This window comes from Physeter macrocephalus, chromosome 18 (assembly GCF_002837175.3).
Source record: "Physeter macrocephalus isolate SW-GA chromosome 18, ASM283717v5, whole genome shotgun sequence".
Lineage (NCBI taxonomy): Eukaryota > Metazoa > Chordata > Mammalia > Artiodactyla > Physeteridae > Physeter > Physeter macrocephalus.
Genome location: NC_041231.1, coordinates 50,075,474 through 50,090,667, shown reverse-complemented (window position 1 = coordinate 50,090,667; position 15,194 = coordinate 50,075,474). Strand labels below are relative to the sequence as shown.

The 15,194-nt window shown below is 42.8% G+C and overlaps 1 protein-coding gene and 1 long non-coding RNA gene across 11 annotated transcripts in view; one reads left to right on the top strand and one right to left on the bottom strand.

The window, feature by feature from the left end:
• ABHD5 (abhydrolase domain containing 5, lysophosphatidic acid acyltransferase) overlaps positions 1 to 5,885 on the bottom strand; it is a 48,436-nt gene extending 42,551 nt beyond the window's left edge. For 7 of the 10 annotated variants that reach the window (XR_008615804.1, XR_008615805.1, XR_008615806.1 and 4 more), the window contains exon 1: positions 5,572 to 5,885. Coding sequence is in view for 7 of the 10 variants with exons in the window: in XM_055080076.1 (XP_054936051.1) it covers positions 5,572 to 5,813 (242 nt within the window). In the remaining 3 variants the exon portion in view is untranslated. The remainder of the gene's footprint in view (positions 1 to 5,571) is intronic. The other 3 variants (XM_055080079.1, XM_028478443.2, XM_007129320.3) reach the window with 1 other exon arrangement.
• LOC114484152 (uncharacterized) lies at positions 5,266 to 14,204 on the top strand. The gene is made up of 3 exons (XR_003676681.2): positions 5,266 to 5,506; positions 5,959 to 6,114; positions 6,816 to 14,204. It is a non-coding gene; the product is annotated as an uncharacterized lncRNA (long non-coding RNA).
• The last annotated feature ends 990 nt before the right edge of the window (positions 14,205 to 15,194 follow it).

Genomic DNA, 15,194 nt, shown 5'->3' with positions numbered 1-15,194 from the left:
GCTCCGCGGCACGTGGGATCCTCCCAGACCGGGGCGCGAACCCGGTTCCCCTGCATCGGCAGGCGGACGCGCAACCACTGCGCCACCAGGGAAGCCCACAATTTTTAAACATTACTGTCCTAACCTGTGACTCTTAAAGACCTAGAGTTGGAGAATTGGTGTTTTAGACATAGCCATGTGCTGGTATTATTTTCCCCCAATTGTTTCCTACCTTCTCACACACAGTAAACAAGTCATTCTAGAATCAGACACATCATCATCCAACATACATAATTAAATAAACTACATGTGTACTTTTAGATTTACATTGTTTAATAAATCCAAGTGACATTTTGTGTTAATTCCAAAATAAGTTCATCCACTAGATAAAGAAAATAAAAACTAAAAATCCTAAGTCTCAAACTGAGTAAGTTTTAATAAAATCATCTTTCTATGCAATTTTTTTTTATGATTCACGATCAGGAGTGAGAGATTATAGAACTGTGGAATCAGACTAAAAATCTAACTATACAATGTTCTGAATGGCTATTATAAATAATACAGACTTTTAAGGACTCATTCAGAGATACATTTGATTCTGAAATGTATTATTCAGTGTTGCTTTTACTAAGTGTACCATCCATGGGACTTTACAATCTTTTGTTAAGTTCTTTGTCATAGGAATGAAATCTGCATTTGCTGGTCTGTAATTGGCATTTTGGAGAACAGGCAAAACAGTGAAGCATGGTTCCCTGTTGGTTCATCCAAGGTCAAGGAAAAGAATCATATTCCCAACCCCTCCAATATAATTTAAGGTCATGATCCTAATGGCTCAAACTCGTCCTAGTCAAGTTCAAACTTTGAATTTCTTATGAATATATCTATTGATGTCCTTTGGATATTTTAGGATTAAAAAATTTAAATCACAAACTTCAAAATGAATAACCAAGTACTAGGTTTTTGATCTTAATATTTGTGTCAGCCTAAGTTTACAACAGTTGAAGTGTTTGATTCTTAAAAATGTATTGAAGCTTTCTATTTGTAAAGCCCCTTTAGGTTCCATCAGACATTTGAATAAGACAAAAGCTTTGTCCTCAATGAACTGACAAAACAAATATAGAAAAACTATACTACAAGACATGGTGGAGATGCCATGAAGAAAGTTTTGGAAAATACCATGGACCTTTAGAGAAGGGAGATCACAATCTGTTTTGGGTCAGAGAAAACAACTTGAACCAAGTCATGGGGAAATGGGAAGTGAGCAAGAAACATATTTAGGAAACAATGAAAGACACAGCTTGGCTAGAGCCCAGTGCACAGGGAGGAAATAAGACTCCAAACACAGGAGCCATGCTGCCTGTAAAGGGCTCTGAAGTCAGGCTGAGGACATATAATAAAGCCACTGTGTGTGGCTGTGCTACAAGCAAGACTGTGCCTCTTGGGGGTGTGAATAAATGAATAAATTACACTGAAAGCATAGGGACAGAACATATTACTAAAGCCTGCAATAAATCAGAAAAGGGAGTAACAGGGATCTGAACCAGGTGGCCCCCAGGTGACAGTGGGAATGGAAAGGTGATGTTGCACTTAAAATCTACTGGACGTGGTAAAGGAGTTGGTATTTGGAGCAATGAAGGCAGGGGAGGGGGAGGGGGAAGCCGGTGCCACAGTTCTTAATCTGGATGACCAGAAGAAACTAAATACCTAAGTGCCCTAACAAAAATAGGAAGTCAAGGGGAAGAACTTTTGTATTGTTAGTTCAGGGGAAGGCGGTGCAAATGAGATTCTGGTCTGGACTTGTTACATTTGAGGAATCAGTTGCAAACATTTGGCACACAGAAACATCACTAGAGTACTGAAGAAGGATCCATCCTGAGGAGGTTTCAGCCCTCTCCACACACAGGACAGTTAAAAGGAGTGTGAGTAAACAAGGCAAAAATGAAAACATAGGTGGAGACAGATTGGAGAATGACTCCATTTAGAGAATAAGTGGGGGGGGGGGCAAATAAAACTAACTACTGATCTCAGGTAAGACAAGAAGCAAAATGTCAGAAGATGGCTCAAAAGAGAGTAGCTATCTTTAGTGTCAAACACTAAAAAGGACCCAAGAAATATAAGTATTAAGAAAAATAAAAGTCCACTGGGATGTGGCACTAGAAGTTCTGTGATGTTTAAGAAGTCAGGAGGTAATGATTTGGAAAGGGGAGATGGCAACAGAGGAGTCACTTATCTTAGAAGTCTTTTAAAAGATAGGAGAGTGGACTTCTCTTATTTCCAAGGCAAAGAAATACAGTAAAACTCTAATGAAATCCAGTAGTGCAAACCCACTGGAGGGGAAAATAAATCCCTTATTTATTAACATTTTATGATTTCCATGGTGTAAGTACTACCACCATGGCTGATTTCAAGATGCCAATGGTTGGCAAAATTCCTGAAAATTTAGTAATAACTCTGGACCACCACTGCAAACTGCTACTCTATGGTCTACTCTGCAACTCAGCAATTCCGTGACAGCCTTCCTCTAAACTCAACTGATACTTAATTATTCTCTGGGACAACCTTGCAGCAATTCACAGAAGTCTACCCAACTCTTGCTACATATTGTTTTCTCAACTGTATTACAACTGAAAAGGGTTAGATGTTGAAAGCCATATGGCTCCCAGGCATGCCTGTCTTCACTAAGAAGGAAACAACAAGAATTATATACCCCAAAAAGCTTTCAGGTGACCTTTTTTATAATTGTTTCCTTTGTTAATGTCATCTCCCCATATAAATCTGAGATGTCTTGGGAATAGGGAACTGATTCAAAGACTTCAGTTTTCCCACAATCCACTTGGCTCTTGGGATAGTTCTATTGTTGATTAACCAATTAAAAAAATTTTTTTAAGTGAGCTCTGTATCAATGAAGGATTAAATAACGAAGTATCAGTGGAATAAGCAAAAGAAACATGAACCAAACATCCTAGTAGGCTCAATTACGGTGAGAGGAAGCAGAGATATGTGAAAGCTCCTTAGACTAAATCCAGATACCTAGGGGGCTCCAATCCATCCCTGCTACTTGCTGGTGGCGTGCTAGCAGCAGTCCCAGTTGCAGTTCCACCTGAAAAATGGAAACAGTAATACCTAGCACAAAGGGTTGACCTTAAGGTTTAATATGAACACATTAGGGAACACCCAGCAGGAACAGGTACTTGCTTGGTACAGTTCACAATGCCATACCAGTTTGTACACTGGACACTGCTCAAGAGTATCGCCAAGAGCACCAAGGAGGCCCACCTCTAACAAGGGACTGCAGCTGGTTAGCTGCTAAGGATAGTTTATAGTCTGTCCCCACTGACCTCCTGCTATCACCCAAAACCACAAATTCCTTTCACGGTTGTGCCCTGGACTCCCAAGTCCCGCAACAACATGGAGGCCAAAGAGTCCTCCTAAAAGCAATCTGAGAGCCAAAAATGTTGTGACAAAGGAGAGGCTAACAAGCTAATAGGTTCTGACTTGTATTCACATGGCCTGCAGCATCTTACCTCAACAAGGAAGTTCATCAACAAACCAAAATAATGGACCTATTCATCATATAAACAAAACTCAAGGGAAGAACCTAGTTTCTCGTATTTCACAACTTTTCCCCTCTGTCATCTTTCCAAATATCCCTGTCTATCATGATACTTTATATTCCCTTCTGTCATTTAGTTTATGTTTCATATGCTAATTTCCCCCGACATCTGAAATAGAATTGTTGTCAAAATATTAAACATATATGGGGGGTAGCACAGAAGTTTATTTACTTTCTAATCTGAATGACTGGCCTTGAGAAATACGGCAATAATGTTCATAACAATTTAATTTTTCCACTAATTAACTGCTATTCATGTACTGCCAAGTGCATGAAGTTACAGGTAGGAAAGAATAATATAAACAGTATATTCGTATATCAAAAAGTTTCCCATTAGAACTTTCCTAAACTGTTGATGGGAACGTAAATTGGTGCAGCCACTATGGAAAATAGTATGGAGATTCCTTAAAAAGCTAAAAATAGAGCTACCATATGACCCAGCAATCCCACTCCTGGGCATATATCCAGAAAAGATGAAAACTCGAATTTGAAATGTTCCTTCCCCCCATTGTTCACAGCAGCACTATTTACAAGTGCTGGAAGACATGGAAGGAACCTAAACGTCCATCAACAGATGAATGGATAAAGAAAATGTGGTATATATATACATTGTGTGTGCGTATACACACACACACACACACACACACAAAATGGAATATTAGCCATAAAAACTAATGAAATACGACCGTTTGCAGCAACATGGATGGACCTAGAGATTATCATACTAAGTGAACTAAATCGGAGGAAAACAACTATCACATGATACCACTTACACGTGGAATCTAAAAAAAATGATACAGATGAACTTATTTACAAAACAGAAACAGATTCAGACATAGAAGACAAACTTATTACCAAAAGGGAAGGGGGGAGGAATAAATTAGGAGTTTAGGATTACCAGCTACACACAACTATATGTAAAATAGATAAACAACAGGACCCTCTGTATGGCACAAGGAACTATATTCAGTATCTTGTAATAACCTATAATGAAAAAAAATCTGAAAACAATTTATATACATATATATATGCACTGAATCACTTTGCTGTACACCTGAAACTAACACAACACAGTAAATCAACTGCACTTCAATAAAAATTTTTTTTAAAAAGCTTCCCGTTAGACATCTGTCCCCCCACTTCCATAAAGTTTCCTACACATATGTGTCTTCTGAGAAGCAAACGCACACATCTCTCCGGTAACGCCAGAACACTTGGAAGCAAATGAAGATCTCCATTTGAGAGATTACTGACTCTGAATTTGCTACCCATATCGTGTTAATTTTTTCTATAAAGTATCTGTAAGTTAAACGTTTTCTGAAAGCTCAAGCCACAGACTCACTCCCCCAACCCCTTTCCCCCATTCTGGGCTCCTCCTTCCCCCGACACTCCCTTCCCTCCCGCGGCTTCTGGGGTGAACCTGGGCTCGCCATCCAACACCGTCCGAGGAAGCGCCGCCCCTTCCTCAGGCTCCCGAGACGCTCGGCCGGGTGGCACTTTCGTTCTCGCCCCGGGCTGGACCGAGCATAGCGCGTACCTGAGGTCCGAAGCCGCGGTCGGAAGTGGACAGAGTGACTCAGCCGTTTCCCGTGACTCGAGTCAGGTGCAGGGACGCCGGTCAGCACTCGCGGGCCGCGCTGGGGCAGGGCTGGGGTCCGCAGCCGTCTCTGCCCGGAAGGAGACCTCAGCGGACGACCAGCCCGGACTGAGTGCCGGGTCACCCCCGCCGCCCGCCCCGCCGAGCCGCTGAAACGACCCCGCGGCGGCCCCTCCGCGCGGGGGTCAGGCGGCCTCCCGGCGCTGGCTGGGTCACACTCGGACCCGAAGGGCGCCCGCCGGGGGCAGAGCGAGGCCAGGGCTTCTCCTCCCGGCGCCGCGCGAATTCGCGCCGGGGCCGTACGACAGAGCTGCCGGGTGAGTTAAAGAGTCCTCGGCGCTGCCCGCGAGCCCGAACCTGACGCAGCCCCCGCAGCACTTACTTCTCACTCGCGTCCGCAGAGTCCACCTCCACCTCCTCAGCCGCCATGGCCGCCGTCGCCGCGCGAGCCTCCGGCCGTACTTCCAAGCCGGCTGACAGGCCGACTGGGAGGCCGGGACCCGCCGCCGCCTTTAAGGCCGCCGGTAGCGTAGGCGTCGGCCACCCCGTCGCGTGACCGGGCGGTGCGGCCGCGCGCCTGCGCGTGCCGGGCCATCCTGCCCCCGCCATCCACCAGTCACGCATGCGTCCTCCCGTCCGACGCGCTGGGTTGTGGGCGCTAGGCGGGGCAGTCAACTCGGAGGAAACGAAACTCGTCCGGCAGAGTTAGGTGGTGACAAACTTTAGTAATAACCGTGTTAATGCATCATCCGCTGATATTGATTGTCAGGTGCTGGGCACTGGACAGGCACCTAGCAGTTCTCTGGGGAATGAGGCGCGACCTTGCCCTGAAAGAGCCCATCTATTATTCGATAGATGCTGCAATAGCGAATGGAGATGCTGTAATGGAGGAGCTGTGTGGCCTGCCGCCGGCCCTTCCTCGCAGGTGGGTGGCCTAGGGGAGAGCGCGACCTTTAGTCAGTTAATATTCACTGATGTGCGGGACACTACTCCAGACCCTGGAGTTACTGTAGTGACCAAAACCAGCAACTCCCATCCACCCCGCGCTGTGTACACACGGGAGGAGTGTAAAGAGTCAGCGTTTAGGTACTTAGAGTTCTTGAGAGGACATCACTAATGTAAATATCAACATTTCTTGACCTGTTTTCAAGTCTTTTAACCGTCAGATACTACCTGCTTTTGTATTTATATCACTTCCTGCCATTCATTCATTTGTATTTACCGTTTGCCTACTATGACCCCACTCTGTTATAGGCGCTTAGAAACAATGGATTGAAGTAGGGCTCGCTCCTTTACGGAGCCTACGCTAATATATTACCCTTTATTTTAGACGCAGTTCATCCCTCTCCTTCCCTAACTCTCCTCCCTCTCTGCAGCCTCTTTTACTCTCCCCTGAGTCCCCCTAACCCAGACAGTTTCTATCACTCATCTGACACTCAGATTCTCAGCCTTGTCTACTTGTGGCTTTTTAATGGACATTAATCAGTATTCTTCCAACTACACTGGAAGTTCCTTGAGGATAGGGATGGTGTCTTCTGTGATTTAGGGGGAAAAAAAGCAACTCATAATCCCTTGGGCATAGCAATAACTAATCAATATTCTTACTGTATTTGATCCAATTTGTAGGTATGTTAGGGAAGACTAGGACATATGAAAACACCGTTCCAGGAATTCATGGTGTTGCCAGAGACTTGCAGTGTGTCTGCAGAAACTGACTCTCGACTATCTCCACCTATCAGACCATATCCATACTGGGGGCACCTCTTTCTATATGGGCCAGACAGGTAATTGAGGACTCTACTGCATGGAGTACAGTCCCAGCCCTGTGGTACTGAGTCCAGTATCAAAACCTAAGAATATGGAGGCAACTCCTGCAGCACCTTCAGAAACTTGGACTGGCAAGTATGCACCCTCAAGACTTTGTGGACCTGGAGCCCACTCTCATAGATGCCTATGGCTGCTGCACAGTTTAAAAAAAAATCATTGATCCAATGCTGGAGTTTATCCAGAAACTGACAGAGCAGTGCATAGGGCTATGGGATTTCATGATCTTCCCCAACTCTGGGGATATCTCTGCCCAGGCTTCACTTTGCTGCTGGTGGAGGAGCTGTCCTTGACTATGGCGAGAAGTCCAAGCTGGTATCACCCAGCCCCTGGGTGCTGCCAGCAGTGGAGGAACCCGTGCTGCTCCATTGTGACTGCCACACCACCCTGGAGTTCCTGGACTGTGTCTTCTTGGGAGACAGTGAGACCAACATCTTTTGATGCAACCTGTACTTGGACAGCTCCTCCTACACCACCCTCAGGCACTGCTTGGCCAGACCTCCATCACTGCCTCCCTGTGCTTTGGTGGTGCCCTGAGAGCACACCTCCCAGAGTTCCAGGCCAACCTGGTACCCTATTTCCAAATCCACTTATTTTTAATGACATACTAACCAGTTACTTTGATTAAGCAGTACTTATGTTGGGGGATCACTTGCGCCTACTTTGAACTCTCTCTCTCATCAGATGGTCAGATGTGACACTCATCAAGGCAAATTCATAGCCTGCTCTGCCTGCTCTACCCCAGGGCTGTGGTATCCAAAGAACTAATGCTGCTGTTATACCACCAAGACCATTATACCACCATTGTACCAGTGTACCATAGAAGTTGGTGACTGGTGCCCCACTGGTGTCAAGGTTGGCTTTAATTTCTAGCCCCTCAACAGTGATTCTCCAGGAGAAATGCTGAACACCACCACAGCCATCAGAGAGGGCTGGGCCTTTATCACAAGTCTGCCAGGCTAGCACTTGCAAACCAGAATGAGGATAAGGGCATGAAGGGTTTTCTGAGGGCTTCGATGGCCTTGCTGCCCTGTAAATGTTGATAAAGTGCTGTGATTAAACGGAGTAAGAAAGCAAGTGTGGCAGGGAAATAAAAAGACATGGGATAGTAAGGGAAAATGGTAGCTGGATCCACGGAAGGGCTGGATACCAGTCAGCTGTATGACCTGGGGAGGTTTGGAATCACATGATTAGGGCTTCTCAGACTCTAACCTGCATCCACACTTCCTGTGGATCTTGTTAAATGGCAAATTCAGCTTCTGTAGGTCTGGGGTGGTGCCTGAGATTCTGTATTTCTAACCGGCTCCCAGTGATGCCTGTGTTTCAGCTGCCAGTCAGCAGACCACCCTTTAAATAACAAAGCTCTTGAACAGCCCTATCCACTAGAACTTTCTGCAATCATGGAAATGTTCTAAATCCCCACTTTCCAGTATAGTAGCCTTGAGTCACATGTATCTACAGAGCATTTGAAATGTGGCTAGTGTGGCCGAATTTTTCATTTTAATTAATTTAACTTTAAAGCCACATGTGGCTAATGCTACCATGTTGGACAGCAAGATCTAGATTTATGAAAATGAGTTTGAGACCAGACAATTCCCACGGTCCCATCTGATGTCCTGTGGTTCCAAGTTGTTGTTTTCAAAGCGTGCGTGGAGGGTGAGGATAGGAGTTTGATGAGGGGACGGATGTTAAAGTCTGGAGTAAAGCATGAAGGGTTGGCAGTTCCACCACATGGAAAATAGTTTGAGAGTTACCGTTTAAAATACAGAATATTTTGTCTTTTTGTACGTAAGTTGTCAAATTTATTGGCATAAGCTCTTTGTAATGTTGCCTAATTATCTTTCTAATGTTGTTAGGCTCTGTAGTGATAGCCTCTTTTCAAACCTGATATTGTTCACTTTCACTTTCTTTTTTTCCCCTGGTCAGTTAGCTAAGAATTGATCAATTTTATTAGTCTCAAAGAAGCAACTTTTGCCAATTTCATGGATTTTGCTTTCTCTACATACGCTCTGGAGAGCTTTCCATATTCGTGCATATAGATTTACCTCATTTTTCGTAATTGCTATCACAGTATTTAATCATAGGCATTCTCATTAATTTTTCTTTCCTTTTTTTTCTGTTAGAATACTGAAGGGAACCTCCTTTTACATGCCTCTATATGCACATGAGAAAGGCCAGGACCTTCCCCTCCCCTGCAGTTATATAAATGGAATCATACAATGTATAACCTTTTGAGATTGACTTTTTTCTCCCATGACTTTTTTCTCTCAGCATAATTCCCTGGAGATTCATTAAAGTTGTCAAGTGAGTGAACAGAATAGTTCATTCCTTTCTAGAGCTGAGTAGTTTTCCACAATTAGTTTAATCAGTCACCTGTTGAAGGACATCTGGGTTGTTTCCAATATTTTTGGATATTACAAATAAAACTGGCATAGACGTTTGTGCACAAGTTTTTGTGTAAACCTAAGTTTTTCATTTTTCTGGGATAATTGCCCAGGACTGTAATTGCCGGTCACATGATAGTTACATATTTAGATTTTTTAAAGAAACCGCCAAATTATTTTCCACAATGGCTGTACCATTTTCTGTTCCCAACAGCAAAATGTAATTGATCTAATTTCTCCATATCCTCACCAACATTTGGTGTTGTCTCTATTTTTTATTTTAGCCATCTTGATATACCAGTAGTAATGTCCCATTGTGGTTTTAATTTGCATTTCCCTGATGACTAGTGATGCTGAGCGTCATTTCACATGCTTATTTGCCATTTGTATGTTCTTTTCAATGAAATGTCTGTTCATGTATGTCTTTTGCCCATTTTCTAACTATTAAGTTTTGAGAATTTTTAATATTCTCTAGCGACTAATCCTTTGTCAGATACGTGGTTTGCAAATATTTTCCCCCATATGCAGCTTGTCTTCTTATCCTCTTCACATGGGCTTTTGCAGTGAAAACATTTTTTAATTTAATGAAATCCAATGTATTGATTTGTTTTATGGCCTATGCTTTTGGTGTTGTCTAAGAATTATTTGCCTAACTTGAGGTCTTGAAGATTTCCTCCTTTGTCTTTTTCTAAAAGTTGTATGGTTTAAAATGTTACATTTAAGTCCATGGTCCATTTTGAGTTAATATTTGTATAAGGTGAGAGGTTGGGGTCAAGGGTTTTTGTTATTTGCCTATGGATATCCAATTGTTCCAACACCATTTGTTGAAATCACCAATGGTTTTTTTTAGTTTTTAAAAAACATTTATTTATTTTAATTTTGGCTGTGCCGGGTCTTAGTTGCGGCATGCAGGATTTTCATTGCTGCGCACGGGCTCTTTGTTGCGGCGCGTGGTTTAGTTGCCCTGCGGCATGTGGGATCTTAGTTCCCCGACCAGGGATCAAAACCGTGTGCCCTGCATTGGAAAGCAGATTCTTAACCACTGGACTACCAGGGAAGTCCTGAAATCACCAATGGTTTTTAATGTATTACTAGGTAGCCTCTTTTTTCTTTCTCCTATTTTTTTTCTTTTTTTAAAAATTGAAGTATAGTTGATTTACAGTGTTATGTTGATTTCTGGTGAACAGAATATATATATTTTTTCATATGGTTTATTCCAAGATATTGAATATAGTTCCCTGTGCCCTACAGTAGGACTTTGTTGTTTATCTATTTTGTATATAGTAGTTTGTATCTGCTAATCCCAATCTCCTCATTTATCTGCCCCCCCTTTTCCCTTTGGTAACCATAAATTTGGTTTCTGTCTGTGAGTCTGTTTCTGTTTCATAAATAAATTGTATCATTTTAGATTCCACATATAAGTGAACTGCTTATACTAGGTAACCTCTTATGCTCTCATAAAGGATGTCTGATGTGTGAATGATGATAGGTGTTTTTCTGGGTTAGGAGATTTGTAGTGGTGCACATGGAGGTGGGGTGCTCAAACCCCTCTTCAGGGAAGGACTTATCACCCCAGCTGCTGTGAGAGTTTCAGTAGTAAAGCTCCCAGCTTACAGTCCTTTCAGGGAGCACATCAGCTACAGAGAGCCGCCTCACCAAGGTCATGCCCTCTGAGGAAGGCTCACATCTGATGAAGGATGGAGGTAGAGATGCTAAAGGACCAACCATTTCCACCCAAAGTGAGATGATTCTGATGAGCCATTTCTGCTCCAGAACTCCCTGTGGCTGAGGCTGTCTAGCCTACATCACGGCTCAAACTTCTCCCTCTGTTGGATCCCACTTTTCCCCCTCCTTTCCACAGGTGTGATCTTGAGGGCACTCCCTGAACATTATCTCAGAGACTGCTTCCTCCAGATTCCAAACTGTGATACTCGTTTTCATTTTTCTTTAATGATAAGCATGACATTTGGCTTAGGTACTGAGAATGGTTATAACTTGATGGTATTTACACCACTATTATAGGAATCAGTAACAACAGGATAACTTTCATCAGAAACTCTACTCTCAAAACACACCACTGCAAAAAAGAAGTGAGCTGAATGGTAGGGAAAGGATAGGTGTAAGAGGTAAGATTAGCACAGGCACGCATATGAGACAGATCACAAGCGAGACTGAGAGTTGCATGATGCTGTCCGCTCCTCTGTCACCATGGTTTATAGAGGTTCCAACACTAGAAAGGTAGATGTGTGGGTGAGTATCCAGACATACAGCAGACCAAATCTCCCCATCAACGTGATCAAAAATCAGGTAGGCATAACCCTTGATATAATTTCCATGCTTATACCGTTCCCATTCTAATGTGTTTCTGATACTTTTCATGACTTCTTAGGAAACCCAAATGTGGATAGAGAGGGATGTCATAGACGTGATTGTCCAATTTCAACCTCAAATGCCATTGGGCTGGAGGCAGGAAAGAGAGAGAGGAAAAGAAGCCAGAGGGGCTAGCATTCAATTTGCAATCATGTCCCGTGGCCCCAGGAAATTTGAAGTCATGATGATCTGGGGAGAGAATTTTAATGGTGTCCCTTTTCTCCACCTTCCACTTCATTTGTTACAATTGAAGAGTCCTAGATTTTTATTTTCAGCAGAATCAGTGTTTTTAAAAAGGATTCTTCTCACACTATTTCACATCTTTTAACTTTTATTCTAGTTGTTTTTTCTGATCAGCCCATGCTGAACTAATAGGCATTCTCATAAACCAGGAAAAATGTTGCCCTCCAAATTGTTGACACTGCAAATGTCAGTGGCCTTTCTGTGTTTCAACTTCCAAGAGCAAAACTCATCTATGTAGTTATTATGCCGCTGAACATTTTTAGCAGGGGCCGGTTCATACAGTAGTAGAAAGAAGGTGTTCATACCCATAATTCCCTCTGACATTTATGTTGCCTGTTTATTTACCCCCTCCCCATTTTGAAAATGCATCCTTCAGTGTAAAACAGTTTACTGAATATCCATTCCGTTTAGTCTGCACTTATGGCAGAAAACAAACAGCAATGGGTGTCTTGGCTCTATTACATTTTCTGACAAGTGGGAAATATCTGTTTGTAATGCAATAAATACTTGGGTCTAAGTAATTCAGCAAACTGGCTTATTTAGCTTTAACTCTGAAAGGACGCACAGAGGAAACAATTTTCACCCATCATTGATTCCACACTGAAATATGTTATGATTGTATGCCCGCAGCTGGGGGAACTTTGTGGTGGTATGAGTGAATAAGCAGTTAATGAAGACGCTGTTCTGAGTCAGTGCAAAACTAGCAAAGACCTTACTGCTTACTTGGATGTCTGGAGCTGGCTCTTGTCGGTTCACAATCGTCTACTGTTAGATATTCAAAAGTTTTGTGGACTTCCCTGGTGGCACAGTGGTTGGGAATCTGCCTGCCAGTGCAGGGGACATGGGTTTGAGCCCTGGTCCGGGAGGAACCCACATGCTGTGGAGCAGCTGGGCCTGCGAGTCACAACTACTGAGCCTGTGCTATAGAGGCCACAAGCCACAACTACTGAGCCCACGTGCCACGGATGCTGAGGGCTGCGCGCCTAGAGCCCATGCTCTGCAACGGGAGAGGCCACAGCAGTGAGAAGCCTGTGCACCACAGCGAGGAGTGGCCCCCGCTTGCTGCTGCTAGAGGGGGCCTGCACGCAGCAATGGGGACCCAAAGCAGCCAAAATAAATAAATAAAATTTTTTAAAAAGTAAATAATTGTTATGGGTATTGTTTCTAAAAAAAAAAAAAGAGTTTTGTGAGCTGGATGTTAAACCTTGCGGGACTTTGAAATTGGGAGTATTTACACCCAAGAAATTGGCAATCACTTCAAATCAGGGCTCTTTTTTTTTTTCTTTTGAGAGCTGGTTTACTAACACGCCATTGCCTACTCTTTCTCAGTGTAGGAGAATTATCAATACAAAGCAGATGGCAGCAGGGCTTCCCTGGTGGCGCAGTGGTTGAGAGTCCACCTGCCAATGCAGGGGATACGGGTTCGTACCTCGGTCCGGGAAGATCCCACATGCCGCGGAGCGGCTAGGCCTGTGAGCCATGGCCGCTGAGCCTGCGCGTCCGGAGCCTGTGCTCCGCAACGGGAGAGGCCACAACAGTGAGAGGCCTGCGTACCGCAAAAAAAAAAAAAAAAGCAGATGGCAGGCCAAGAAATTAAGTTTCACAGGGAAGAGGGAATAAACACAAGTCAACTAAAAATACACAAAGCAATGGATGGCAAAGGCATAACAACCTTCTGTAAAGGTACACGGGTATAGATTAGCACATTTAAGCACTGGAAAGACAGAGACCTGGTTATTAGATCAAGCAAGTGTGGTAATGATTTATGAAAGTGAGTCTCATAAGGCTTGTTTTCTTTTAGGTTGAAGTATACAGCACAGATCATAATGATTATCACAAAGTGATAACACACCCACATAAACACAATCCAGATTATTAAGCAAATTTTCTAGGAGAAAATGGGACTCTGATAGAGATTAATGGAGTGGGCTATCCAGGAAGGCTTGCAGCTTCACAACACATATCGAGCTTCAAGAATTTCACCTAGGCAATATAACCTACTCTGGATTTTTATTTTATTTTAATAGATGCTGCAAATCAGTTTATGAAGTTTTTTTTTTGCTGTGCTGATGAATATACATTTAATAACTAGATTTAGGGCTTTTCTCCTTTGAAATTTGAATGTGTTGCTTAGCTACCCTCCTCTTTTTTGTGTAGTCTCTGATTTACTGTAATTTCTTCAGCTGCAGGTGAGGAAAATGGGCTGTTATTAAATATCTTCCGAGTTCAGTAGTACATGCAATGTGTATATTGCTCTCTGATACTTTCGTGTTATTAATGAATTAGTCTCCCAAAACTAGACATTTAAACTATCATTTATGTACATATGTGCATTATTTTCTTGGGGAGAAGTTGTATGTAAACAAGGGATAATTTTAGTGATGACACATGTCTGTATGAGATTTAATCTATCATTTTTTGTAATAAAAATTTGTTTTTTCAGTACAAACCTTTCAAACAAAAATTACGCAGTAACATGAGATTATGCTAAAATGATTTACCAAAATAATTAAACTCTCAAAAGTGAACCCATCTTACATGCCCAGTTTTCCTTCCTTGAGTCCAGTAGACCTTCCTGTTCATCACTTCTGAATCTGGTCACAGAGCATTGGAGGAACATCAGAGTCCTAGTCAGTGGCTGCAATTGGTTATATTTTCATTAGTTTGCTTACCAACTTACACTGGGGTTGGTCCTATCTCACCTGAAGTATAAGTATAATAATTCCTTAAGAATAGAAATGTGTCTTATACTTCCTTTATAAGTCCCAGAAGTACTTAGAACTTTATTGTAGTCTATATACTGTGGGGACCAAATAAACCCTTTTAGATGACTGAGTTACAACCAGATTTAAATAACACCTGCAAGGAATTAAAAATGCTACCTGATTAAGCCCACTGATCTTTCCATCGCTCTCAACAGCTCATACAATTTTCATCAGACAAAAGAAAAATCAGGGATTAGAGAGGTTCCATTGCTTACCAACAATTATACAGAGAGAATGAAGAGGACTTTTCTCTGTCTCTTTGTGTCATGTGTCCTAGCATGAGGGTGGCTGTCCCCTGAAGTGACAGTGAGTTGATAAAAGGCTATCCCACCACACCCCCACTGCTAAGGCACTCTCCTGGAGTTGTTTCTAACAGTGGTAACAGATTTGCATCTATTGCAGAGCAGTTGAAAGGAGCT